The 25,305-nt window shown below is 42.3% G+C and overlaps 1 protein-coding gene across 1 annotated transcript in view; it reads left to right on the forward strand.

Moving 5' to 3' along the window:
• The window catches only part of LOC121166901 (potassium channel subfamily U member 1-like), a 92,940-nt gene extending 72,819 nt beyond the window's left edge, over nt 1-20,121 (forward strand). The window contains 6 exon segments of the mRNA XM_040996236.1: nt 2,597-2,606; nt 3,739-3,806; nt 6,778-6,917; nt 15,103-15,297; nt 17,085-17,209; nt 19,701-20,121. Coding sequence (XP_040852170.1) covers nt 2,597-2,606; nt 3,739-3,806; nt 6,778-6,917; nt 15,103-15,297; nt 17,085-17,209; nt 19,701-20,121 — 959 coding nt within the window.
• Nucleotides 20,122-25,305: the final 5,184 nt, after the last annotated feature.

A 25,305-nucleotide genomic window follows, 5' to 3' on the forward strand; every position in this document is an offset into this window, starting at 1 on the left:
ATTCTGAAACCTGGATTTTCTTTTATTTTTAAAGATTTAATATTCATTTATTTTGGAAAGGCAGATATACAGAGAGGAAAATCTTCTTCCTGGAAATTCATTCCCCAAGTGGCCGCAACAGCTGGAGCTAGCCAATCCGAAGCCAGCAGCCAGGAGCTTCCTCCCTATCTCCCACGCGGGTGCAGGATCCCAAGGCTTTGGGCCGTCCTTGACTGCTTTCCCAGGCCACAAGCAGGGAGCTGGATGGGAAGCAGAGCTGCTGGGTTAGAACCAGCATCCATATGGGATCCCAATTTGTTCAAGGCAAGGACTTTAACCACTAATATATGGTGCCGGGCCCTGAAAGCTGGATTTTCAAAGCTGTTCACTGACAGGGGACTGAAACCGGAAAATGAGGTTCAAAGGAGAGTTTCTCCAGACAGGGGTTTGCTCACTGAGGAGAGATGATCTCAGGCTTTTCTGAAAATGCCATTCAAACCTTGTAGCAGGTGTCAAACTGCTCGTTGAGATGCCCACCTCCCATGATTCGGTGCCAAAGTGTGAGTTCCAGCTGCACTCCCAGTTCTGGCCTCCTGCCAGTGCATGTTTGAGAGGAAGCAGGAAATGCCTCATGTAACTGGATCACCATCTTCTTTTTTTTTTTTTTTTAAGAATTTATTTATTGGAAAGTCAGATATACAGAGAGGAGGAGAGACAGAGAAAAAGATCTTCTGTCCGATGATTCACTCCCCAAGTGAGCGCAATGGCTGATGCTAGGCTGATCCGAAGCCAGGATCCAGGAACTTCTTTCGGGTATCCCACATGGTGCAGGGTCTCAAAGCATTGGGCCGTCCTCGACTGTTTTCCCAGGGCACAAGCAGGAAGGTAGATGGCAAGTGGAGCTGCTGGGATTAGGACCGGAGCCCATATGGGATCCCGGGCACGTTCAAGGGAAGGAGTTTAGCTGCTAGGCCACGCTGCTGGGCCTTGGCTCACCATCTTCTACATAAGAAACCTAGACTGATTTCTCACTCCCCTGCTTCATCAGGCCCAATCAGGGCTGGGATGGATTTTTGGAAAGTGAACTACTTTTCAAATAAAATTGATTTTAATAAAATTCTTTTTCCCACAGAAAGACTTTTAAATGTATGCAGGTTTTTTTTTCAATATACTCATCCTCATGAACGTTTTGAAGACCCACATGTGTATGTATATGTTTAATTTTACACTAATATAAATATACCATTAATTCCAATATCCATAAACCTGTTGAAGTATCTCCTTATATTTTAAAGGGACTTTAAAAGAGATACCATGGAAAAGGCATGCACTTTGAGTTTGGCACTAGTCAGGATATGAAACCCCATTCATCCGTGACAAGCCACATGATTCTGGAAAAGTTATGCCAAACTTGAATTGGAGTTCTGACTTCCTCACCTTCAAAGATGGTGTAGCTACACTGCAGTCATGGAGGTTATGTCACAGATACACACGTCTTATCCCCTGCAGTGTCTACTACTGATAATATCAGAGGGATCTTTCAAAAATATTTACCTCTCTGTCAACATATATTCACCATGTATCAAATATTCCCTATTCCTGCCTTAAAATTCAGACTTTTTTGATGCTTATAGCAACATATGACAAATAGATTCAGCAGGAACTGTCCACAACCCTAGTGTGGAACAGGTGCCTTTTAGATGTTTGTGCTCAGGACAAAGGAAGGGAAAGAGGTAGGAAAGTAGGGGGAGAAGGAGAATGGGAGACAGGAAAGGGTGAAGTTTGAGAACATAAGTGGAGAGAGCATCTGGCATAGTTATAGGTATCAAGTTCTATAAAATTCACATTTTAAAAGGAAAAATAGCCCATGTTATTCATGTCCCATCACGAGTAAGATTTCCTGATGAACTGCTTATCTTGGCACCAAGTTATTATTCCTTATTAAATAGCTGTGTTAGTCTACTCAATCTTGAAGGTTTTTAGTCAAACATAAGGGACAACTGCTGGCTCTGTCATGAACCAAATGCCTGGACTCTTCACATGGAGCTTCGGGGCTTAGCGTAGTTAAATGACTCAAAATTTTTCGTGGACATTAGAAATATATTCAGCTCTGTTCTGCACTAACATGTGGTTCTTTTGATTAACACAGAGTACTTTAAAAATCTCATGTGAAAGTGGAATTGAGATAAATTTGTTGTGGTGCAAAAACAGCTTGAAATCCATACAATGTTTTCTTTTTTTTTCAAAATGCACATTGTCCATGAACTTTTTGAAGTACTTTTTCATTTCTTGGAGAGATGAAGGGGTGTTAAATATTGCAACACACAGCACTCCTTCTGTAAAAAATTACATCTCCCTTTGGATTTCCTCTTGCCCATCTCTACTTTCTTGCCTGAATGCCTCATCATTTTCACTTTTGTCTGTACCTGTATGGCTTTCCTATGTCACTCACCTCCATTTACTACTTCTCCTATTCTGCCTTCCTCTTCCAATGACCTAAATTAGCGAAGGACTCTCCAAGTATTTCCTTTTCTTCCAAAGCAACAGAGTCTTAATTGATAACACATTTTGAACTTTCCTGGTATTTTCAGCCTGTTACACAGCACTCTCACAGAAGTTCCAGGACAGTTATTAATAGTTGAAAGCATAACTCCCACCGAGAGAACGTGTGCTTAAGTGCAGCCTAGCTTGCAATATCTCTCTGCTCGCTACAGTTTTCGTGTAACAGCAAATTTCTGGTATCAGGCTTATTCTTCAAGCAGGTAGCTGCATGACAAAACCATGTGTGATGCTTCATCCCTTGCCTGGGTGACTATATCACATCCGAAGCAGGGAAAAAGGCATGTATAACTGAGTCGCACCAGCCTCCTCAAGTGCTCACAGTCAGTGTCATTTTATGAGAGCAGCAAGCAGCCTCTTCTCCAGAGGTAAACAAAGCCATAAGTAACCCTGCAGGCCAGAGAGGATCCACAAGACTCAGACAGGTGATAGCAGGAAGTGGAAGCAGTGGCTCATGAGTACTTCCAGAATGCTGCTGCTGATTAAATCCATTTCCTAAGCATTCTGGAAACAGATTGACATAGTAGGGGTGGGGAGGGGGGGTCCTGCTGGACTGAGTGGTCACTCAGTGCTACTGCTGCTAAGGGAAGAATCACATCTTAGGTATGATGTCAGCAAGCAGCTCTTGAGAGAGGGCTCAGCCACTGCTGTCATTCATTGAAAGAGCAGTTTGGCCAACATGTGTTTGCACACACCACACTCTGATCCTTCTCTCACCACTTCTCTAAAGGAGATGCTCAGGAAATTCAGATAACCACCAGCCTTCCGTATCAACAGGTTCTACAATCACACAACCAACTATACCAACAATACTTGGAAAAATACTCAGGTGTGCGGCACTGAACACACACAGAATGTTTTTTTCTTCTCATTGTTTCCTTAACAATACACTATTTCCATTGTATTAGGCTTTATAAGAAATCTAGAAAATTAAGCCATATAAGAAGAATATATATTAGGGACTTGTACATCATTGAATTTTGGGAGCTTGAACATCTTGTCAACATTCTCCAAAAAGGACTGAGGAGTGATCATAATGTATATATTTTGATTTGGAAATGAGAGGACTGTGCTAAAATAAAGCAACAAGTTAACATGTTTTTTTTTTTAATGTCCTTGTCAGGTTCTGCAAGCTAATTTCCTGGCATTTATCATCTTGTTTTTTCTCCTTGACTTTTCTGTATTGCCTATAGATAGAAGATCAACTATCTATAATGAAGATTTGATGAGACCAAAATACCGAAGAATCCCCATTATCACTGAACTGAGTAAGTGATGTTTCAAGAGCAAAATTGCAGGGAGAAATCCTTCTGAAGCATACTGATGTCCCAAGGTTCTTTGTAGCATGTAGTCAAAGGACAGAGGAACAAGAATGGAGCCCAGAGAGCTGGAAATGTCTGCTGGATGTTACACTAGACCCGTTCCTGACAAGTGGGCCAAGCCTGCCACCTCTGAGGTCTGGGGTTAGAGATGAGATCTTCATTTGCTACTTTCTAGTTACCAGGAGTTGAAGGAAGACCAACAACTGGCTCAGTTTTAGGCAACAGGAGAGGATATGAATCTGAAGACTGACAGAATTTCCCTGGACTGACTTTTCTACCCATCCTGGGACTTTCAGTCAAGTCTAGGAAGAATGTGAATCTTCCAACGCTGATTTTGAGGAGGCACTCACCTGGGAAGCTTTTAAATTTTGTGTCCCGGGTATCTCATTGCATCATTTCAATCCCAGCTTTGAGTGGTGCTCCTCTAAAATGGAAACACTCTTGTGAGCAATGACAGAATAAGCTGTTGTCTTATGCCAACCCCTTACTAACATTCGACTTCCTTTGATGGCAGCAATTCTGGGGCCAGGAAGCTATGCAGGGGAATACAAGGAAAGTTACCCAATATGCATTGAGGGGTCTTTAGGAGACCCATTAGAATTCACTACTCACAGTAAGTCATTGAAGAGAAGGGGAAAGATACTGTAGAATTACAGAACATTACCTTGCCCCCCCTCAACCCACACAGATTAAGCCAACCCAAAGTCAATCTCTAAAGCTGGTCCAGGGAATTGTAATATAGTGAAATGCCTGACAGAGATTTAGCTGAGTTGGAGCCATGTAACAATAGACGAACAGATCTCTTGGTCTTAGAAACAAATCAGGGGCAGTTGGAGAGGAATCAGAAGGTCCCAGTGCCACGTGAGCTTGAGGTGACATTGTAGTAGGTGGGACCCTAGCCTCATCGCTCTCATTCTGGAGCAGACATTCCTAAGATTCATCTTCGAGCATCTGAAACTCCTGGATTATGACCCGAACCTGTCAGCCTATTGGTAATTACTTCTATTTTTTCTTCCATTTGGGGCCATCTCTATCTTCTGAGGTATATATACATACTAAGTACATTAAGTAAAAACAGACTGTCTATTAGAGTGGTTGTAAGAAAATCAGTTAACTGCCTTGCTGGCCCTGAGGAACACCCACTCACTCTCTTGGGACTTCTAATCTCAGTTCAATCAAAGAATAGCTGCACCTAACAATTCACCTGTCACTTAGCCCAAGTACTTGTTCTTTGGATGGCTGAAAAGGGCCATACAGATATGACAACTGTAGGGCTGACTGCCAGCATTTTGGTAGAGAACATACCAAGGTCTACAGGAACATGGCTAGAAAAGTTGAGGCCATGGGTATAAGATGACACAGCAATATTTGGACAAAGCTCCATGCATGTTTCTTATCCTGGTGACACAAGGATAAGAAAGTCTGAGTATACGGAGGGGTGGGGTGGGATTAGTCCCCTCTTGTTCATGTTTTATCAAAAATACTATTGTACTTGGGGTAAAAAAAGATTGTTTCACTTCCCCCCAATTTATTAACACTTTAGGGGATTAAGGAATAAACAACTCTAATTGAAGAATGTATTCTGACCTTTATGTCCAGTGGGTTTGTTTTGATCTGTATTATCAAGAACTTCAATGGCCAGATCTGTGAACTGCTGACATCTTCATTCTGCTAACAAACCAAGAAGTTAACCACAGGTCTCGTGGATGCTAGCCAGAACGCAAAACAAAGCAAAACTTGCATCTTATATTCTTTACAAGAGTAAGAGTAGCTAGAGGATCACCATTTTGGTGCTTATTGCTCAAATCTTACTTCCCAAAGGGAGACATGAATGAGAGCAAAGACACAACCGTATCAAGAGTCTATAGAAAAAGAACCTGAGTTTAGGGAATCACAATCTTATATGATGGAGAGTAAGCATGCTTTTCCATCTGCTGTTCTCTCCCTGGACAAATATTTTTGAAGCAATAGTTCAGGAAGGCAGCAGCCAATGCATCCAATCTCACTTTTAACAATGATCAGTATTATTCATGGCAGAGACCATGTATGGAGTAATAGTTGCAGGCTGGAGACAGATAGAAAAAAAGAAATGAACAATTTAGCTGTCATTGCACTAGCCTCAATTAGAATGATTCTGTAAACCCTTGCTACTCTATATAGAGCATGAATCAGGAGCATCAATAGCTTCTGGGGGCTGGCTAGATATGTGGACTTCCAGACCCCACCCTAAATGGAATGAGTTAAGAGTTTGCATTGTCACAAGATCACCAGGTGGTTCAAAGTACTGCTCCAGTTCAATCTGGACTCAAGTAATTCTAGGAATCCCAGCAGACATGTGGAAATCTGTGACATTGTATTGTGAGAAGATTACAGCTGGGATGACCATAGGTTCCTCTATTGTGCCTTTTGCCCCAGTACAGTTACTCAATGTTCCCTTTGGTCCCCAAATTGCTTTGTTTGGAAAGACAAGCAACACAAGGGATCTATCAAATGGTCAAGGAAAATGTATACTCTGAAAAAAGCAATGTGCCTGATTTTCAAATGTTCTGCACCAAAATCACTACCATTTTATTCAATTTTCACACAAAATGTTGAAAGCGTCCTCACAGCAATGGGGCACCCAGAATATTGATCTGCAGCAACTTGGACCTGCTGTGGCAAACTGTCCCTAAGAGGACAGACGGATGCCGGGAGGTGGGGCAGGCATGATTTCAAGGGAGGAAAATGCATAAAAAGAAAAAAATGCCTCCAAGTGGGGGGTCAATCACACAGAGACATCAAGTGGGGGCCAATCCCACAGAGACCCCAAAGAGGCTCTGTCCCTGGACCAGGGGGCCACATCAGCCTGTGTTTTGTGGATGTCCTTGTATTTTTAAACCTCTCAATATGTGTGTCTTCTTTGCCATCTGCCTTGCAGAAAATCCTTCCAACATCCACTTTATCGAACAACTTGGTGGGCTGGAGGGGAACCTGAAAGAAAACAACCTGCTCCTTAGCACTTCCTTTTCCGCGGGAACCGTCTTTTCTGGCAACTTCCTGGACTCCCTCCTGGCCACGGTAAGTGTAGTCGGGTCCAAAAGGGGTCCCAGGCCGAGGGGTGACTGGGTAAGTTAGAGCTGGGCAGACGACAATACTTCACCATTCCAAGTCCTCTCTGATCTTCAAAGCTGAATCTTATCCATGTACATCATCTCATCTCCATGCATGACTGCAAGGAAAGATTTAAAAAAAAAGTTCACATTCTTGACACGAAAAAATTGATGCCCATGAAGCCAGAGTAGCCAAAACCAGGAGGAAGGAATTCTGATCCTTCCACTTCAACTGTGGATCAACAACCAGGCCTTTGGTATTGCAGCCTGGATGATATTCTCTCTGCTCTGCCTAGCGTCACCCTGGCAACACCTACTGAAACTGGCCATCATGAAATCCTGGGGTTCAGAGTTAATTCAAATATATAACGGGCATATGTATTTTTTCTTTAACATCGTAGTTGTTCTCAGCATTTCTTCAGGCAATAAACACACACCTTCATCCATGATAAGATTTCCATAAGCAGACATAACTCATCATCCTACAAATGCCTAGTGAAATTTTACACTGCACAATGTGTGATGTCTAGAGTAGTGATAAAACAAGAAGACATCTCCACCATGTAGAGTTTGCACCAAGTGGAGGAGTTTGGCAAGAACATCCTAAGTAACAAGCAGTCACAGGTCTAAGGAAATGTTAGTTGGGAGTCGTAGGGATGGGGCAAAAGGGTGTAGGTTATAATACATGGCCAGGAGAGGCTACCTGTGAATGAAGCTCTAAATCAGAAGACCTGATACAGGTCATGCAGACCTCTCACACAAGACATACCCCAGGCAGAAGCAATGAGGTGGCAGCAAGCCAAGGATATTCAAAGATTTTGGATTTGACTACCCCAAGATAACACACATATAACCATTTGTGGATGACTGCATTTAACTCCTATAAACGAACATCCTCTTTTCTCCTCCTACTCAGATTTGTGGAAAGGGTTGCAAAATGGCTGAGCATCAATATACAGGTGTTCAGGTTTGCGAAGGACCGAGCATAAGACGATGAGTTCATTGTTGTTTGGAAACCCCATATAGAAACAACATTGTTCTTAAGCTGAAGGCACGCCTTGAGCACAGCATACACAAGTGAGAGGAACACAGCTGGTGCATACAAATATCCCTTGGACATCAATGCCATCTGGTACTCGTTAGGAGTGCTATGCATCCCAGCTGTGCTGGAGGTATCATGGATCTCACTGAGCTCTCAGATGCAGAATCCTGTACTTCAGGTATAGTTAGCACTAACCAAGCCGGTTACCAGAGTTACTTCAGAGTTATTAAAGGGTTAAACAAGACTCAACCTAGACTGCAGGAGAAAGGGATCTGCTGGAGAGAAGAGGGTTTGGTGACTTTGGTGGGGAGGTGGCTCTGACAGAAAGCCCGTTGCACCATCCTATTTTCTGTTCCTGATATGTCAGTTAGCTTGCCTGGAATTAACGACTGCTGTGTCAGGTGACTTGAGGTGATCTTAACTTGTTGGCATGAGATGGTTTTAAGGTCCCAGCTCTCTTTAGATTGTTCAGTGGCAGACAGATTCATGCCTTAAATTAAGCTGAAGACTTAATTAAATCAGACCTGCCCACACTGGCAAGAGCAAAGTCACAGATTTCATTTGGAGTTGGGCAGAAGGGCAGCATTTCAGTCTGTGCAGTGTTGCTGTAGCTGAGACTGGGAAATTGATAAAACAATAGGAGATTGCGTGCATCCCTTCCTCCTCATCCTGGAAGCTGGGATGTCCAAACGCATGGCACCATGTCTACTTGGCATGATATTTAAGGGCTTGGTGTTGGGTCATAACATGGAAGAAGGCAAAAAGGTGGGGGGGGGGAGTAAGAGAGACAAAGAGGGGAGGGCCTCGATATCAAACTCAACCTTTTACTCAGACACCCACTCCAAGAAAACTTGTACTCTCCCAGCATAAGGACATTCGTCTGCTGAAGATGGCTCTGCTTCCCATCTCCCAACACCATGGCATTGGGGGAAAGGTTTTTGACACTAACTTAAAAGGGGAACATACTGAAGCAAATCAGGCAGGAAGGACAGATACCTGCTGAAAGAATGGAAATGAAAACAAATGAGCACACTCCACACAACAGCCCATAAAACAACACCTAGACTAAAGAGCATTGCTCTTACGGCAGGAGGTTACAGCACTGGGCCCAAGGCTCCCCATCCCTCTACTGGTTAGGGTGGTCTGAGAATGGCTGTTTTGTCCTCAGCCTGCCCATCAACTCAGGGTTCTGCTGGCTCGGGCAGTTCGAGCAGGGCTGCATCTTCCCCAGTCTGCCCAGTGAAAGGTTTTGTTTTGTTTAAGCTGGAAAACAAAATGAATCATATAAAGTCTTTGCAATTTGAGGCCTTGTGGCGACATGTGCAAGACAGAAAAGCAACCACATAGTGTGGACTGACATAGAGGTTGTTATATGTGGGTATACCTCACATTGAATCAACAGCTTGCGCTGAGTAAACCCTAGTAGGGGGCCTGAGTTAGCACTGGCACTTGGTCAATTGAAGCAGAGTTTGGGGATGGCAACCCCCAAGGGACAAGGCAGCATCCCTGTTAAGGACACTAATAGGACCTTTAAATCTCTCACTAGGCCATTGGACTTCTGTTCTAGCTACTCAAGCATAAGTGAAGGATCATGCTGCAAAATGAATTCACATTAACGCTGCTGCAACAAAGAATGGAAGCAACCATTGTTGACAGTCTGTAAATGCTCTGCCTAATTCTGTTCCTTTTGCTATAGGCATATTCTACTGGATTTATTTGTGCTTTCTATTGTTTTTAGAAAGATTTATTTAACTTTTTCTAGAGAAAGAGAGAAGGAAAGCCAGAGGTCTTCCATCTGCTGGTTCACTCCCCAGATGGCCATAATGGTTGGAGCTGAGCTAATTGGAAGCCAGGATAATCCTCCAGGTTCCCCATGTGGGTGCAGAGGACTGAGGACTTGAGCTGTCCTGCACTGATTTCCTAGCCCAAAATCAGGGAGCTGGATTGGAAGCGAAGCAACCCAGGGCATTAACTGGCTTCCATTTGCAGGAGCTTAGCCTGGTATACATGGTGCCAACACCTCTATTTGACCTTTTAAGAATGGACCTTCCTACCATATCATCCACATGGAAAGAAAGAACACAAGAGCAGGCCCAAGTCTCCAATTATTACTCTTCTGACTATCATTTGATCTTGACTAATTTCCCCTCCACCCACTCAGTCTTATCATTTAGAAACAACCCCAAGCAAGAAGAGAATACTGATTGTTTCCTAATAAAACAACTAGAGTGGCTGAGTGGCTCTGGGATATGTTCATAAATGCTCGGGTTGCTTCGCCATGCATGCTCAACATTGCTGGAAGCTGGGAGGTAGGCAAAGACCTCCATCTCCCCAAGAAGTTTTGTCTCATTGCTGGCACAGGCCATTCATCACTGGGGAGCGCAGTGGTCCTCTTCTCCAGCACTAATTTATGCTTGATTCTTTCCCAGATACAGACCTTCATGAAACTTTCTCCAAAAAAGTTTAGATAATAAGTTGAGCTTATATCAGCAACAATAGCAGTACTATCTGCCATAGAAGGAGTAATTACATTGCTCAAGCACTGACATTGTGCCAAGGTCACAGCACACATGGCCTCACTGAATTCTCCTATCCATTCAGCTAGGAGAACACTCATCATCGGCCTCTTATATAGATGTTGACAGTTAGGCCATTAGTCATACATTGCTTGTAAGTCAATCGTTGGTTTTCATACTCACCTGTGAGGAATTCCTGAGTCATATGATTGTCACCCACATGTCTCTCGTGGGGACATTTATCTTCAGTCACCAACTTTCTTCCAATGCTGGGCTTTCCAAGTCTTGCTTAAAGGAATCCATGACCAAGAGTGCTCAGGGCTGATGAAGAGACACAAATATGTGGCTCCCATAACATTCATTGCAGTTAGAACAACTCTGCTTTTCTCTGATATGCCAGGAAAAGGTTGTACTGGAAGAAAATTTTCTTTTGCAAATATTTTCAAGACAGTTTCTCTCTAAGTTGAAATACATCACCAAGAGAGAGATGTAACCTAGACAACATCCTGGAACTCTGTTCTAAGACAGGCATCCGTTCTCCAGGCAGAAGTCCTGTGAAAGTAGGTTGAGGCAGGAGCTGGTCATTCCAGTCCATTTTGCCTGTCTCTTTCACCCAAAAAGATCCCATACCCAAGGAGCGTCCTCTAGGGTTCATTCTTGTGACTGCTGCCCAGTGTGACACCACAGGAGCCATGTAGCTGGTTGCTGAAGAGGCAGAGGCCATATCAGTCTCAACAGGCCTGTTCCCTTTATGCTCTCCTTTCACGGAGGAGCAAAGCTGGCATCAGCAGTGCTCAAAGCAGGCTCCCTCTGGAAAGGGACCAATCCTATCAAGGTATGAGCACCACCTTCATTTCCATGTTGGTGAACTCTATACCTGACATGGTATTTCCAGGTTCTCTTTCTTCCCCAGTGAACTCAGAAAACAGTGCTTGTTCAGCTTTGCCTCCCCTTCATGGGAGACAAATGTGTGCCTCCCAGAGGTAGCACGGCATAGCAGGGTTGAGTTTAAACTTGGTTCTGCTTGGAAATGCTGAGTTTTTATGTTACATTTTTATACATTTTTAAAGACTTATTTATTTTTATTGGAAAGGCAAATATACAGAGAAGAGGAGAGACAGAGAGGAAGATCTTCCATCTGATGCTTCACTCCCCAAGTGAGCATAATGGCTGTAGTTGAGCCAATCTGAACCCAGGAGCCAGGAGCTCTTCTGGGTCTCCCACACAGGTGCAGGGTCCCAAAGATTTGGGTCATCCTCAACTGCTGTCGCAGGCCACAAGCAGGGAGCTAGATGGGAAGCAGGGCTGCTGGGATTAGAACCAGCACCCATATGGGATCCCAGCGCATCCAAGGCAAGGACTTTAACCACTATGCTATTGCCCCAGGCCCACATTTTTACATAATTTTTAAAACTTTATCAGCACAATAGATCCATGATATTTGGTTGAATATAACTGGATGTGCTTTCTCTCTGAATGTCCTGATACAATGAGCAGTGGCTGACAACAAATACCGCCCTGCTAGTCTATCATAAACTCCAGCGCAAAGCAAATATGTACACACACTATATCAATTAGACCCACTCTTAATCCTCTGGTATTTCAATTCTGTAAAGATTTAAATATGAAGTAGGCAGATCTCCTTACAGGACTCCTGGATGGCTGTACACTAAGAGTTTCAAAAACAATCATGAGCATGTGGAGTATTTTTCCTTTTCTGATGAGGAGATAAGTTCTCCCACATCACAGCTGTTTCTTAGGTCACTGAGCTGAACAGTTCACTATGAGTGGGTAGTGCCGTCCCCCCAAATTTTTGATCTTAAGGCTGCAGCATTTTTTAATACTGGAAGTCCAAGCTCTAGCAGACATGATTACATTATAGAATAACTGCCCAAGTTTAGGAATCTGAACATATTGCAAGAGCATTTCCACTTGCAGGTATCCTTGAGAAAGAAAAAAGAGAGAGAGAGAGAGAGAGAGAGAGAGAGGAGGGAAAAGGAGAAAAAAAGAGAGGCTCCTACAGGCCAGTGCCAGGGAAGCCAGGATAATCAGAAAAGGAGAGGAGCTCCCAGAACAAAGGTGACACACAAATCCCATTATTCTCCTTAATATATTCTCTCAATGCTTGTGATGTCAAAGCTGAAGAAATGACATGTTCCACAGCTAAGCCTCCAAGTTAAATATGTAACGCACATGTTGAGTTAGAGCCACTGACATCAGGATAGCCCTGGAATTTACGGGTTTTCATTAATCATTGGAGAATTACCCTAACAGTATCAGGCTTGATCACTCTATGTGATGGCCACATGCTTCTTAAATGGATTGTCGCCCAACCCTGGATTTGCAACCTCAGAGCTCTCCTGGATGTCACGGTTGACTTGGCAGGTGCTTTTCAGTGTGGTTCTGAAGCAGAACAAAGCAACAGCATAGCAGGATGGGACAGAGGTGTGGGACTAATCATTAGGTGTGGGACTAATCATTGGATTGGGCATCTTCATCTAAAAACTAGTGTCAAAGTTCTTTTCATTGTCTCTGAATTCACATAAATTGGGTAAGAGCATTTTTAAGAGTTGGTGGATGCTGAGAGTGAAAGATGAGTTGCTTTTGGCAGCCAAGTTTTAAAATCCCAGCCTTTTTCTTTTTCTTTTTGTTTTTCATGAAAGAGTTAATGATGAACACACAGGGATTTAAAAAATCCACCAAAATCAACTTCTCTTTATCTCCATGTTTTTTCAACTGTTGAAAATATTCTCATATTATTTCTTAGGTGAACTTGTACCCATTGCCTCTATAAGCAGGATTTGCACATTTGATGGAAATCACCTGCCTGCTGTAATCAGTATTCTTTTTGTTTGTTTGTTTGTTTTAAAGATTTATTCTGTTTTCCTTTGTAAGGCAGAATTAGGTAGAGAGAAGAAGAGGCAGAGATCTTTCATCCAATAGTTCACTCCCCAAATGGCTGCAGTAGATGGAGTTAAACAAATCTGATGCCAGGGGCCAGGAAAGTTTCCTGGGTGCCCCACGTGGGTGCAGGGGTCCAAGAATTTGGGCCATGATTTGCTTCTCTCTCAGACTGTAAACAGAAATGGATAGAAGTAGAGCAGCCAGGCCACCAACCTGCACTCACATGGGATGCTGGTGCCACAACTTGAGGTTTAGCTCACCATACACAGCAATGACCATTGCAATCAGTACTTTTACGTCACCCAAACATTTGTGCATCCGATGCATCTGTGAAGGTTTGAATGTTAAAGAGACAAAGTCCATCCTCTGAGGAGCACTTTGTTTGTTTGTTTACCTGTGTTTTGAGGATTTGTTCAGACAGTTACATGAGTTTGGGGAAGATGAGCCACACTGTACCAGTAACAACAGAGAAATTCTCACTTTAACTGGACTAAACAGCTAATTCAGATATGGCAGAGGGTGAACATTTTTAAAACACCACATATTTACTAGTCAAAGAAGAAGAAATAGGTATACTACCATGGCATTTGCAATGTGTATGAATGCCTTGTCTATTCATTATGGTTTGAATTCTGGGAAAAGGGAATTTGTGAAAATGGGGAGGATTATTCAATGTGAAACGTGTTTCACAATAAGAAATTGACCTACATGCCCCCTTCTGGTTTCATTATGATGCAAATTATTTGATTCTAAAACTCCATTCATGTACTTTTTCTTCCCTAGCCGCTTCTGAAAGATACAAAAAGAATTGGGCTAAATCCAGTCATTAATAATATCTGAGCCAGTACCTGAACCCAAATGGACCATACCCATGTTACATATATATGTAGACTCACACCAGGAACACTCAAATATGAATGAAAATAGTAGTAAAGGTGATCTCATTAAATATGTGTACATTTATAGAGATGCATAAATATGTTATATATGTATATATGTTTGCATATATATGATTATTAGGGCATCTGGGCCCAAAGTTCTTCTCTGGTCATGTTTTTTTTTAAAGATTTTTTTTATTTTTATTACAAAATCAGATATACAGGGAGGAGGAGAGACAGAGAGGAAGATCTTTTGTCTGATAATTCATTCCCCAAGTGACCGCAACCGCCATTGCTGCACCAATCCGAACCCAGGTACCAGGAACTTCATTCCAGGTCTCCCACGTGGGTGCAGGGTCCCAAAGCATTGGGCCATCCTTGACTGCTTTCCCAGGCCACAAGTAGGGAGCTGGATGGGAAGTGGAGCTGCCAGGACTAGAACCGGCGCCCACATGGGATCCTGGTGCGTTCAAGGCGAGGACTTTAGCCAATAGACCACGGCGCCAGGCCCCTCTGGTCATGTTTTGAAGGGAAGAATCCTTGGTGGCAGCCTAATGACCCACACCCCTCTTGTACAGTGTGGATTTGAGGAGACCAGGAACTAGGTCAGTGTTTTCCTCACTTTGCCTAATCCAGAATACCACCCGAACTGCCATATTTGATTAGACTCTGATGATGGGAATGATAAACACTGCTCTGCACCATCAGATTCATTGCAAGCAGTGATGTCCACTCACTCTCCGAGCGTTTCCTCCTCCACCATTCACACATCAGCTCCTTGGGATGTGATCACAGCTTCTCCTTACTTTCTAGGCCTTCTACAACTATCACGTCTTGGAATTACTCCAGATGCTGGTGACAGGAGGGATAAGCTCCCAGCTGGAACAACATCTGGATAAGGAGAAATTCTGTGACATGACTGACAGCTGCAGTACTTTCTCCTCTGGAAGATTGCGGTGTAGGCTGGGGCTTCTGTCCTTAGACCAAAACATTCTGTCATCTGTTAAAGTGAGTATACTCTTATCACAATGAAGTTTCCCATCTCCTCACTTCTCTTGAGTTTCTGAAGGTGATCCAACCTCTCTGAAGTGTTAGATAGCTTCTAACACAAAAGTAATCAGTAATACATAGGCTGTTTTACAATTCACTCTATTTCATAGAGTCCTACAATCAACACCCTTCACATTTGTAACAATCCTAAGGGGCAAATAAAGCAGCCACTATTATCCCCACCTTCTAGCTAAGTAAGTCAGGAAGCCTCAGGAATTCTAAATGACATGGCTTGAATGAGGTCTCTGAAGTTCATTTTTGGAAACTTAATTCCCAAACTCATAATATTGAAGGGTAGGATCTTCCAGGGGTCATGGAGGACTCTGTTCTGTGGACCCGATCAACGCTGTAATCTTCAAAGTGGATTAGTTATCACTGGAGTGAATTCCAAAATTAATGAATGACTTTGGCCCCTTTCTCTTTCTCTCCACTGTTCTTTATTTCTATCCCCCCACCCCTACCATACACCCTGCCATGCTTTCTTGCCCTTCTGCCATCCTTTATTGGATGATACAAGATTCCTGAACCTGGAGGACATGCCATCATTCAGAACTCTGACACATAAATCTCTGTTATGTATATAGGGCTGAATCTCATATATTCAACAGCATAAGACATCCAATGACTTTGTGCCCCCACCAGGAAGTTTATTACAATTTCAATGCTAATATTTACTAAATCTTTTCCTTGTGCCAATATAGTTTTTCTCACATCGTCTGAGGATTTAAAGGGCAGGCAGTATTACTGATTGCTTTAAAAAAGTAAGAATCTGAAACCCAGAGAAGCAGGAACTCGCTTAAAGCTAAATTGTCAACCAGTGCCTGAGCAGGGGTCCATTTGCTGATATCTGACCCGGAGTCTGATCCAAGCTGTTCCTTGTTGAGAATAAGTCTTTACAAGGAAATAAACTCTGTTACTCTGTAGTATATCACCTGGAGAGCTTAACAAGGAGCCCACTCTTGCAAGCCTCTGTTCCCAGTGTACATCTCAACATATGCTACCAATACAAATGGCAAATCCTTTGTTATATGCATATGTGCATGGACAAAGAGTCTCCAACAAGTCCCTTGGAATCATCCAGTCTTTTTCTATCTCTGGTCCTGTGTTCCTTAGTGACAGCTGACTTGTGAGTGACCCTATGCCCTGGAAACTACTGCTGACAACTTCCTACTGTATTAGAGGTTATAGGAGATTAGACCAGACTCCTCCTCTTTATACCCACATGATTCCCATCCTCACTTTTCTATTTATCTCAGGAAGACCGGAACTGAGCAAATACTGTCTTTTCATTTGACTGGATTCATTAACTTCTGCTTTTGAACCTGTTATCTGTTCTCAGTGGTTTGGTTGGACAAAACCTGAGCAAGGACATGTAAGAGTGGAATAACATGACTCTTTGAGGATGCTTACCAACTCAAGTTATCATGTACCCAAAAAATTAGTTGTCAAGCCTTTTTTTATGTGTTAATTTTTAGTAGTTACCAAACAACCACACGTCACACCACATGTGCTTGGAATTCTTGCAAGAACCAGAAAATAATGAGCCTAACCACTGAGGTTAAAGTTTCAAACCTAATAATAAACTTAACTACATTCCCAATTAATATGATCATCATAAAGTTTTACAAGATACGGTTTTGCTGTCTCCCAAACTTCTCGCAAATGCCAATGGCATGCTAGTAGATGCTTGTTATTACCGAGCCTTAAGTATCCAGCAGATATTTGTTTTTATCTTCTTTCTTTAGCCAAGAGAAACCTTTGGACAACTGTTCTGTGGCACATTGGATAATCTTGGAATCCTGTGTGTTGGTTTATACCGCATGATAGAAGATGAGGAGCGTAATCCGGAGAACAAAAGGGGAGTATGCTAGTTTGGAAAATGTGTGTCAACTTGCCAAATGTAGCAGCCAGGGTTAATTTCCTTCAATGCCTGAGGTCCACAGTTGCAAGAAAGGCAAATTTAATAATAATGGCACAGGCTACAAACATCAAGAACTGCAATGCAAAACACAGTAGAGTCCTGTTCCCAGTGAAAACAGAAAAAGAGAAGAAAATCTTAAGTCAGAATTCTTTTGCAGTTACTTTAATCAGTGTCCATGCAAGTTTCTAAACCTGAAAAGCCATTGTCAGCATTGTAAAGACTCCCTTGTATTCTTTTGGGCTTGTTGGACTTGGCTGGATCATAGGATGCTTTTTATCTAGCAACTGCGCTGGCACATATGATTCATGGTAGTGGTGTGTTCATTTTTTTTTCTTTAAGATCAATGTGATAAAAATGTGAAATTAAGAGTAAATGGTGAAAGGGGGTGGGACGAGAAGGAAAGAAGCATTTCAAATGAGCATTATCAAGCATGTTCTCATTAAGATTCTCATGGTGGAGATAGACAGCATCTAGAAGGCTAAGAAGAGTAAGTTAAAGTTAATGGAATAGAAATGGAGCAATGGAACCTGTTGCTGGAGAAAGGAGGGAAGCCAAATTACTCAGTGAAATGGTCTGGAATAGAAAAGAAAAAAACATGTTTCTGTTCATAAGAGAGAAAAGGAAGCAAAGCAAAGATGTTAAAGCAGCTATGGCTCTGTGTAAGGAACATGCTAGTGAGAGTTTTTATTTAGCAGCAGGATTTCTCAGCCAATGCTCAGAGAGAAGAGGGAAGAAACATTACAGAGAATTGAGAAAAAAAATGGAGGCTTAGACTGAGTGCTGAGAGGGGCAGAAGAGGAGGCTTATTGGGGATTTGAGAAGTAACGTTAGACCATAAAGTGAAGGGAGAGGATTGGAAATCCTGATGAAATGAAAGGGTAGTTGAACTCTTGAGTGTGGCAATAACTCAGGAAGGATGATGGGAAACTGTGGTCAGAGTGATTGATTGAAGCTTAAGATTGTTGAGATGATACAGTGCCAGTAAATTGTGACACCCAGAATGTGGGCAGGAAACTGGTTTAGAGAAAAAGATCATTGCATGCTAGATGATATAGAGATGGGTCCAGATGGTGGGCTTAGAAACCACAGAGACACTACAGGTGCATAAGATGACAGTGGCATTAGAGTTTGAAAGAATATTCATTCTGAGTTCAAAGACCTCAATAAACCTGTATGAGTATGGATGACACTGATGAATCTGGAGAGAGTGTTGAGGCTCTACAGAACTCATGAAGACAGTCAGTGGGAGGCTGGAAGAGAAGTGATGTTTTGAAAGCAGCACTGGGAAGCAGGAATGACATCCACATCCACCACTCATTCTTTCATTCTCTTTCTACCTGCCACCTTCCCTCCCGCTCTAAAGTTTCTCCTCCATCCACAACAGCTCTAGGAGGTCTATAGAACACAATCCTAGGAAAATGTTCAGCTTAAAAAAGGGTACTTCAACAGGTTCATGGAAAATGTAATTTAAACAAATAGATCCCTTTTGGCTCAAAAAATCAGAAATCCATAGGCAGCTTTTTCTCTGAATACCCATCTCCCATGAGTTTAGGAAGATCCCTGACACCTGAGAAGACTTCAGGAACCCAAGTGCCATTTCCATGTTTTAGGGAGTATATGCTTTCTGAGAGTTTTGCTTAGGACAGAATAGGGTTCTAGAGGATGGAGTGGAAGAGACCTAGTGGCTGGATTATTCCATGAAGAAAGAAGGATCCCTAATGTGATCTTGTAGATGGGAGGGGAGAAACACAGGCTGCAGGTCCTGCAAGATGAGCCTGAAAGGCTGTTCTGACACGAATATTGAGCTTTTGATTAATGTATCTCACATGAATGAAGAATGTGCTTTATACCTGGTTAGTAGTTAAGGCAACTTGCTTCCCTACAGTCTTCCAATGCAGGTCTAGTCTCTGAGTGTTCTTGACATTCATTTTTCACAACTCTTATTAGTCAGGCTGTTATTCTATGTGAAATCTGGCAGCTTATGCATTATGTTATCATGCACTTAAACCAAGAACAGAATATAGAGGATACATGTGATATTCCAGTTAGACAAAGTATCACTAAGTGCCCAGCAGTGTGCCAGTTAAATTCATGAGTGTGTTTTAAAAGCAAGTACCATAGATTAACTTCTCCCACCAATTATGGGGAAAGTCATGACTAAGGCCAAAAGTGTCTGGATTCAGAGACAGAGTTGAAAGCCAGCCTCCTAATCCCAATTCCAGGGACTCTCCTATCCCAGGGTGCCATAGAGATTTACTATTTATCAAGAATCAATGAAGCAAGGCAACACACACACACACACACACACACACACACACACACACACACACATCTTTCAGCCCAGCAAAATGGCCTCTTGGCCTCTTGGGTTGGCCACAGAACCAGGAGCCACCCAACCCTGCAGCTTCAGAAGCTAACAATTCTCTGGCTTTTCTTACAGGTTTGTGATTACCCGGCCAGCCAACGAATTTAAGCTGCTCCCCTCGGATCTTGTATTTTGTGCTATCCCTTTTGGCATGGCCTTTTATGAAAGGGAGGAGGTGTCTTTGTCCTGTCAATATGAAATTATAGATACAATGCCAGTGCTACCAGAGTTGAACACAGAGTTGAGTTTTGCCCCCACAATAAGCTCTGAGAAGAGGAGCACAGCACCACCATCCTACGCACCAGGGAACAGTTTGGATCCCAGAACTTGCTTCTATTCGACCTCTCAGCAAGCAAGCCCAACTCAAACCAGTAGGCTATCACCAACACAGTCAAAATTAGGAGGCCTCACACAAACTGCTGACAAGGGCCAGAGGCAGGAAACCCTGGAAGACAATGTTTACGAAGTACAACTAGATCCACTGATGCTCTCTTAGTGCTCTAACCTGCTGCGTAGATCCCAGGCATCGCCACCACACGTGTCTTTGAAAGGAGACCATAAGAATGCTGCCGAGCTCATGCCTTTCAGTTTGTGGTTCTGATCTTCCCCAATTGGGTCTGATGTGATAAATAAAGAAATTTATTATGCAATGCCCCCAAAGGAAAGTGCCTCACTCAGTGCCTCCTTGAACAGAAAGTATGGTACCTGGAGCAGCTTTTACAGTAGTGTGTGCAGCACCAGCTCAGCTCCTCAGATCCAAGGAAGGTAAGTTATCAGGTTAAACATGAGAAGGCCTTGCACACAGGGTCAAACTCTGTCCGAAAAACACTCGAGAATCTTACACTATCTATCCCAGAATAGGCAAATAATAGACAAGTACGTATTCACCACCAGCAATGACTCCTACCCAACCCCCAACTCCCATGCCATGTTTTTTCTTAATTTACCTCTTTCTGTAGGATGCAAGAAAAGCCATATGGGGAAATGTTGGTGGGAACTGGTAATGTAGCTATCAACACGAGCCACCTTTAGGCCCAGCATCCAATAGGTGTTTAACAAGGAATAGCTGAGTCTTGTGGGACACGGATGCCAAAGTGAAATCAAGTCAAGTACAAGAGGCTACCTTCCAACTTGTCTGCTTCAGGAGTTGAGATGTCAGTGGGAAAAAAGGTGGGAAACATGTCCCCATCTCCACAATCCAAAATTAAACCACTCCATCGCTCTGTACACCCTATCTTCAAGTCAGCCACTTAACCTCAGCATTACTGGATTAACACACTAAAAGTTCAATGCATTAAAGAAGTTCTTACTCCAAGCTGGTTTTTTTTTGTAATGATAAGCCTCTCATAGGTGAAGCCATATTCCATTAGAGGACACCACTTCAAAAGTTTATTGTACATTTATTGTCGTAAGACTATGCATGCATTCCAAAAATTTTTGCAGAGAAATAAACATATCTTTCAATTTTGTTTCCAGTGAGGTTTTTGCTTGTTTGTTTGTTCTATCTTCTTTTGCTTTGAAGCTCCCTGAAATATGTGCTAGGTAAAAAGGGGGATGAAAGAAAATAATAAACTATTTTTCATAAATCATTTTATTTAACATCTTTATAGCTTCTACATTTTGACAACATCTTTGTTGACTTGATATTATGTCTGTTTTACAGAGGAAGAAACTGTGTCACCAACAGTGTTGCCAAATAAAGTACCCTCAGTTAAATTTATTTTGAGACAATGCATACATTTCTAGTTTAAAAATGTACAAATCATTGCACCAAACTAGTAGCACACAGATTTGAACTGCTTTGTTTTACTATAGCAATTTTATACATTTTATGTCCAAACATACAAATAAAATAAAGAAAAAAGCCCCCAAATGAAATAACAGCTAGATTTAATTATTAACAATCACTTCAGAAAATATAATAGTTTTATTTATTTTTTTACATTTTATTATTATTATTGTTGTTAATTTATGATATAGTTCCATAGACTCCTGGTATTTCCCTTATCCCAGCCCCCATTTCCTCCCTCCCCACTGAATAGTGCCTCTGTATCATTACTAAAATGTAGTTCTTCATACACAGTCATATGTCCATCATTGTGGGCATGGACAATGGCAGAGACTCCAGAATCCTATTGTCAAGATATAGTAAACAGTTTCATTAGGAGTCCATCTTTATCTAGAAGTAGAAATGCATACTGCATCATATCCTCAAATCTGGATGTCAGCCTCCATTTCATAGCTACTGTACATCCCCTCAAATGAAAAGTCATAATAAATCAACAATAGAAAGAAAATAGAAATTTACATAGCCATGAAGTTAAATAATATGTCACTAGATATGACAGTCTCCTTTACACAGCTACTATGCATCCCCTTAAATGAAGAGCCACAAACAAAACATCAGAGAGAAAAAAGAAATTGACAACACCAAGAACTTAAATAACATGCTACTAAATGACTACGTTAGCTGAAGAAATGAAAATCAAGAACCTTCTTGCAGAAAATGATGCTACTCTATGATCTATGAGTCATTGAATGATTTAATCAGAAGAAAGTGTTTTGAAGAGATTAAACTAACTGAAAACATCAAATCTCATACGATATAGTTTCCGCTGATTTTTGTTTGTGAAATGTGTCTCTTCTACACAACAAATAGATGAGTTTTTTAATCCAGTCTACTAATCTATGACGTTTGATTGAACTTAAGCCATTTACATTCAGAATTAATATGTATGGGTGGTACTTTGGCCCTGTCATTTTAGGAATGGGTTGTTCATTGATTTAGTCTTCTGTTCTGATTTTACTGTGATGTTCTTCCTATTTGCTTTTGTTTTTGTTTAGTGCTATTCCTCTTCTCTGTCAAGAGAACAACTTGAAGTATCATTTGTAGGGCAGGTTTGGAAGAGGCAAATTCTTTTAACGTTTCTTTACTATGGAAGAATTTTATTTCATTTTTGAAGTGAAAAGAAAGCTTTGCTGGATATGCTATCCTAGGCTGACATTTTTTTTTTCTTTTAGAATCTGGAGTATGTCACTCCATTCTCTTCTCACCTGTAGAATTTCCTGTGAGAGATCTCCCGTGAGTTTAAGTGGCATTCATTCCTTTATATGCCAACTAATTTTTTTTAACGTGCACATTTAAGGATCTTTTCCTTATGTTCAATTGAACAGAGCTTGATGATCATGTGTCGTGGCGAAGATCGCTTTTGATCAAGCCTGTTGGGAGTTCTGTACCCTTGCTGGATGTTGTTCTCAATTCTTTCTCTAGATTAGGGAAATTTTCCTTTATTATTGCATTAAATATATTTGGAAAACCAGTTTCTCTTTCTGCATCTTCTGGGACTCCCATAACTCTTATGTTAGGCCTCTTCATAGTGTCTTTCAATTCTTGAATACTTTTTTGGCCTGATCCATCTCTGCTTCCAGCTTTTTGTTTGCTTTTCCCTGATGACAGAAAATATCTTCCAACTCTGAGATTCTTTTTTCTGCTTGCTTCATTCTACTTTGGAGACTCTCCATAGTACTTTTAATTTGCTCTACTGTGTTCTTAATTTCTGATATATCAGCCTTGATTTGCTTTACTGCTTCCTTAACTTCTTTGAACTCTTGTATGTGCTTCTCATTGTTGATCAGAAGCTTTACAATGCGTTTTATGAATTCTGTGTGCCTAGCTTTCTCGATGTCTTCCTCTATTAACTCTGAGGTTGGCAAAGGATTTTGCTCCTTTGCAGGGGAGTTTTCAATAATATTCATTGCTCTTGCTTCTTTTGCTCTTGGTCATTGTACCTCTGATTAGCAGAGTCTTCTTCTTGGGGTAGGTTTTAAGCTCTGTCACCCACAGGTCTACAAAGCAATTTTACTTACTGCAATTGGTACACAACTTTTTGCTTGCAGCCACTTGTGCCACAACCTCCAGTGAGCTCCAGGTCTGGGTTCTTATGTTAGAGTTCCAGCAAGAAATCCATAGCCCCAACTCCTGGCTCATAAATCCCCACCACCTGTGATATCGTGCTGAGGTTGCACCATTGTCTCTCCAACCTTTCTCCCACTTTTGGTTGGAGTAGGCCCCAGGATTAGAGAGACACCAGATATCCTATATATCTAGGTTGTTGGTGGTGCTAATCTTGCCAGAACCTGTTGAGTGTTAGATCTGTCTGCCACACAGACCTATTTTGACTTACGATGCCACAGTCAGTATTATTATATGTTGGACCAGTGCAATCCACGGAACTCAGTGAGTTCTCGTGAGCTCGGCACATGCACAGTTCTCTGTTGTCCCATGCAGTCCTAAAGCATTTGCCACAGTGCACAAAATGGCACCTGATACACCACTGCTAGAGTTCTTGATCTGCTGGCCATCAGATCTGAGGGCTACCCAGACCTGTCTTGGGTGGAACCTGTAGAATGCCATGCTGATGCAGTTCACTGAGTCAGAAATGAGTTCACTCCAAGCTAAGCATATGCTCAGTCCTTTCCCTTGCCTTTGCCTCCTTACTCAAAATGGCGCCCAGTCGGCTCTAGGGGGCTGACTGGGTTGTGAAATTTACCCTGTTCTTGCACTGACCGTCTGGGATCTGCTGCTCTATCTCTCCTCCTGGTCAAATCAAACTGACCAGCAGGGCAGACAGTTCTTTGTCTGGCTCCCATTGAAAGTCTCTTCCCACCTGGTTGCTGGTGGAGTTCCGGCTGCTGGTGGAGTTTGGATCACTGTTAGCTGAATGCCACTGGAGTATCAGTCACTGCAACACCACACAATTGTGTCCACTGCTTTCCTGTGTGAGTCAGTCTCCAGGTACCCCTCTGCTGTTTCCTACTTCTTGGAATGTGTCCTCTCTGCTTCATCCTGATTTAATGTTTCTCTGTCCATTTAAACGTTTAAACTAATTTTCTAACAGGTGACTACATCAGGGAATCAGTTACTAGACAGGAGGATTCAGAAGGGGGTTATTGAGTACATGCCCAGGGTTCACCATCTGCTGGAATTTGGTCCCACTTCACAGCCACAGAGATAGTGGTAGAGTCCAGGATATGGGCCAACATAACCACATCCAATGGATCATGCAGCCAATAGAACAGGAACAACATATCTAATACAGGAGGTGCCATGAGTCACAATGAATTCTCCTCGTGGAAGTTTCCCATGCCCCCTTCAATCTGCCTGCTAAGATGCCCATACACACACTTTTTTCCCAACCACATCTTCTGAGTTCCTACCTCTCCTGAGTTGTCACCTCTGTTCAGCAGGAAGCAGCCAGATAAGACCAGTGGTGCCCTATTATACCAAAGAGGAGGGAATATTAGCCCAGAGGGCCCAGGGACAAGCGGAAAACCCACAGGTGGAGCCAAAGTTTCCCATCAAGAATAGCCAGCCCAGATTCATCTTAGTATGCCATCTACTGCTCCATCTAAGCCACCAAGGAGGCCCAAATCTGACACAAGCACTCCACAGTCATTCCAAAGGTCATACAATTCTGCCCATGGTTGGAGTTCTGAGTTCAGTGGTTCAATTGGGGGAATCCCAAAGAAACCTTGTCTGAAGTGATCCCAGACCTGACATATGTGTGCTTGCCAATATGGAGTATTGCTCACCCACATCCACTATGCATGCACTGGTGGTCACTCATACTAAGTGCAGCTCCCACTGGTATACATGAGGACTGAGTGTATAATGGTTTGG

This window comes from Ochotona curzoniae, unplaced genomic scaffold, assembly GCF_017591425.1.
Source record: "Ochotona curzoniae isolate NIBS_2020 unplaced genomic scaffold, NIBS_Ocur_1.0 contig_1129, whole genome shotgun sequence".
In the NCBI taxonomy this organism is placed as follows: domain Eukaryota; kingdom Metazoa; phylum Chordata; class Mammalia; order Lagomorpha; family Ochotonidae; genus Ochotona; species Ochotona curzoniae.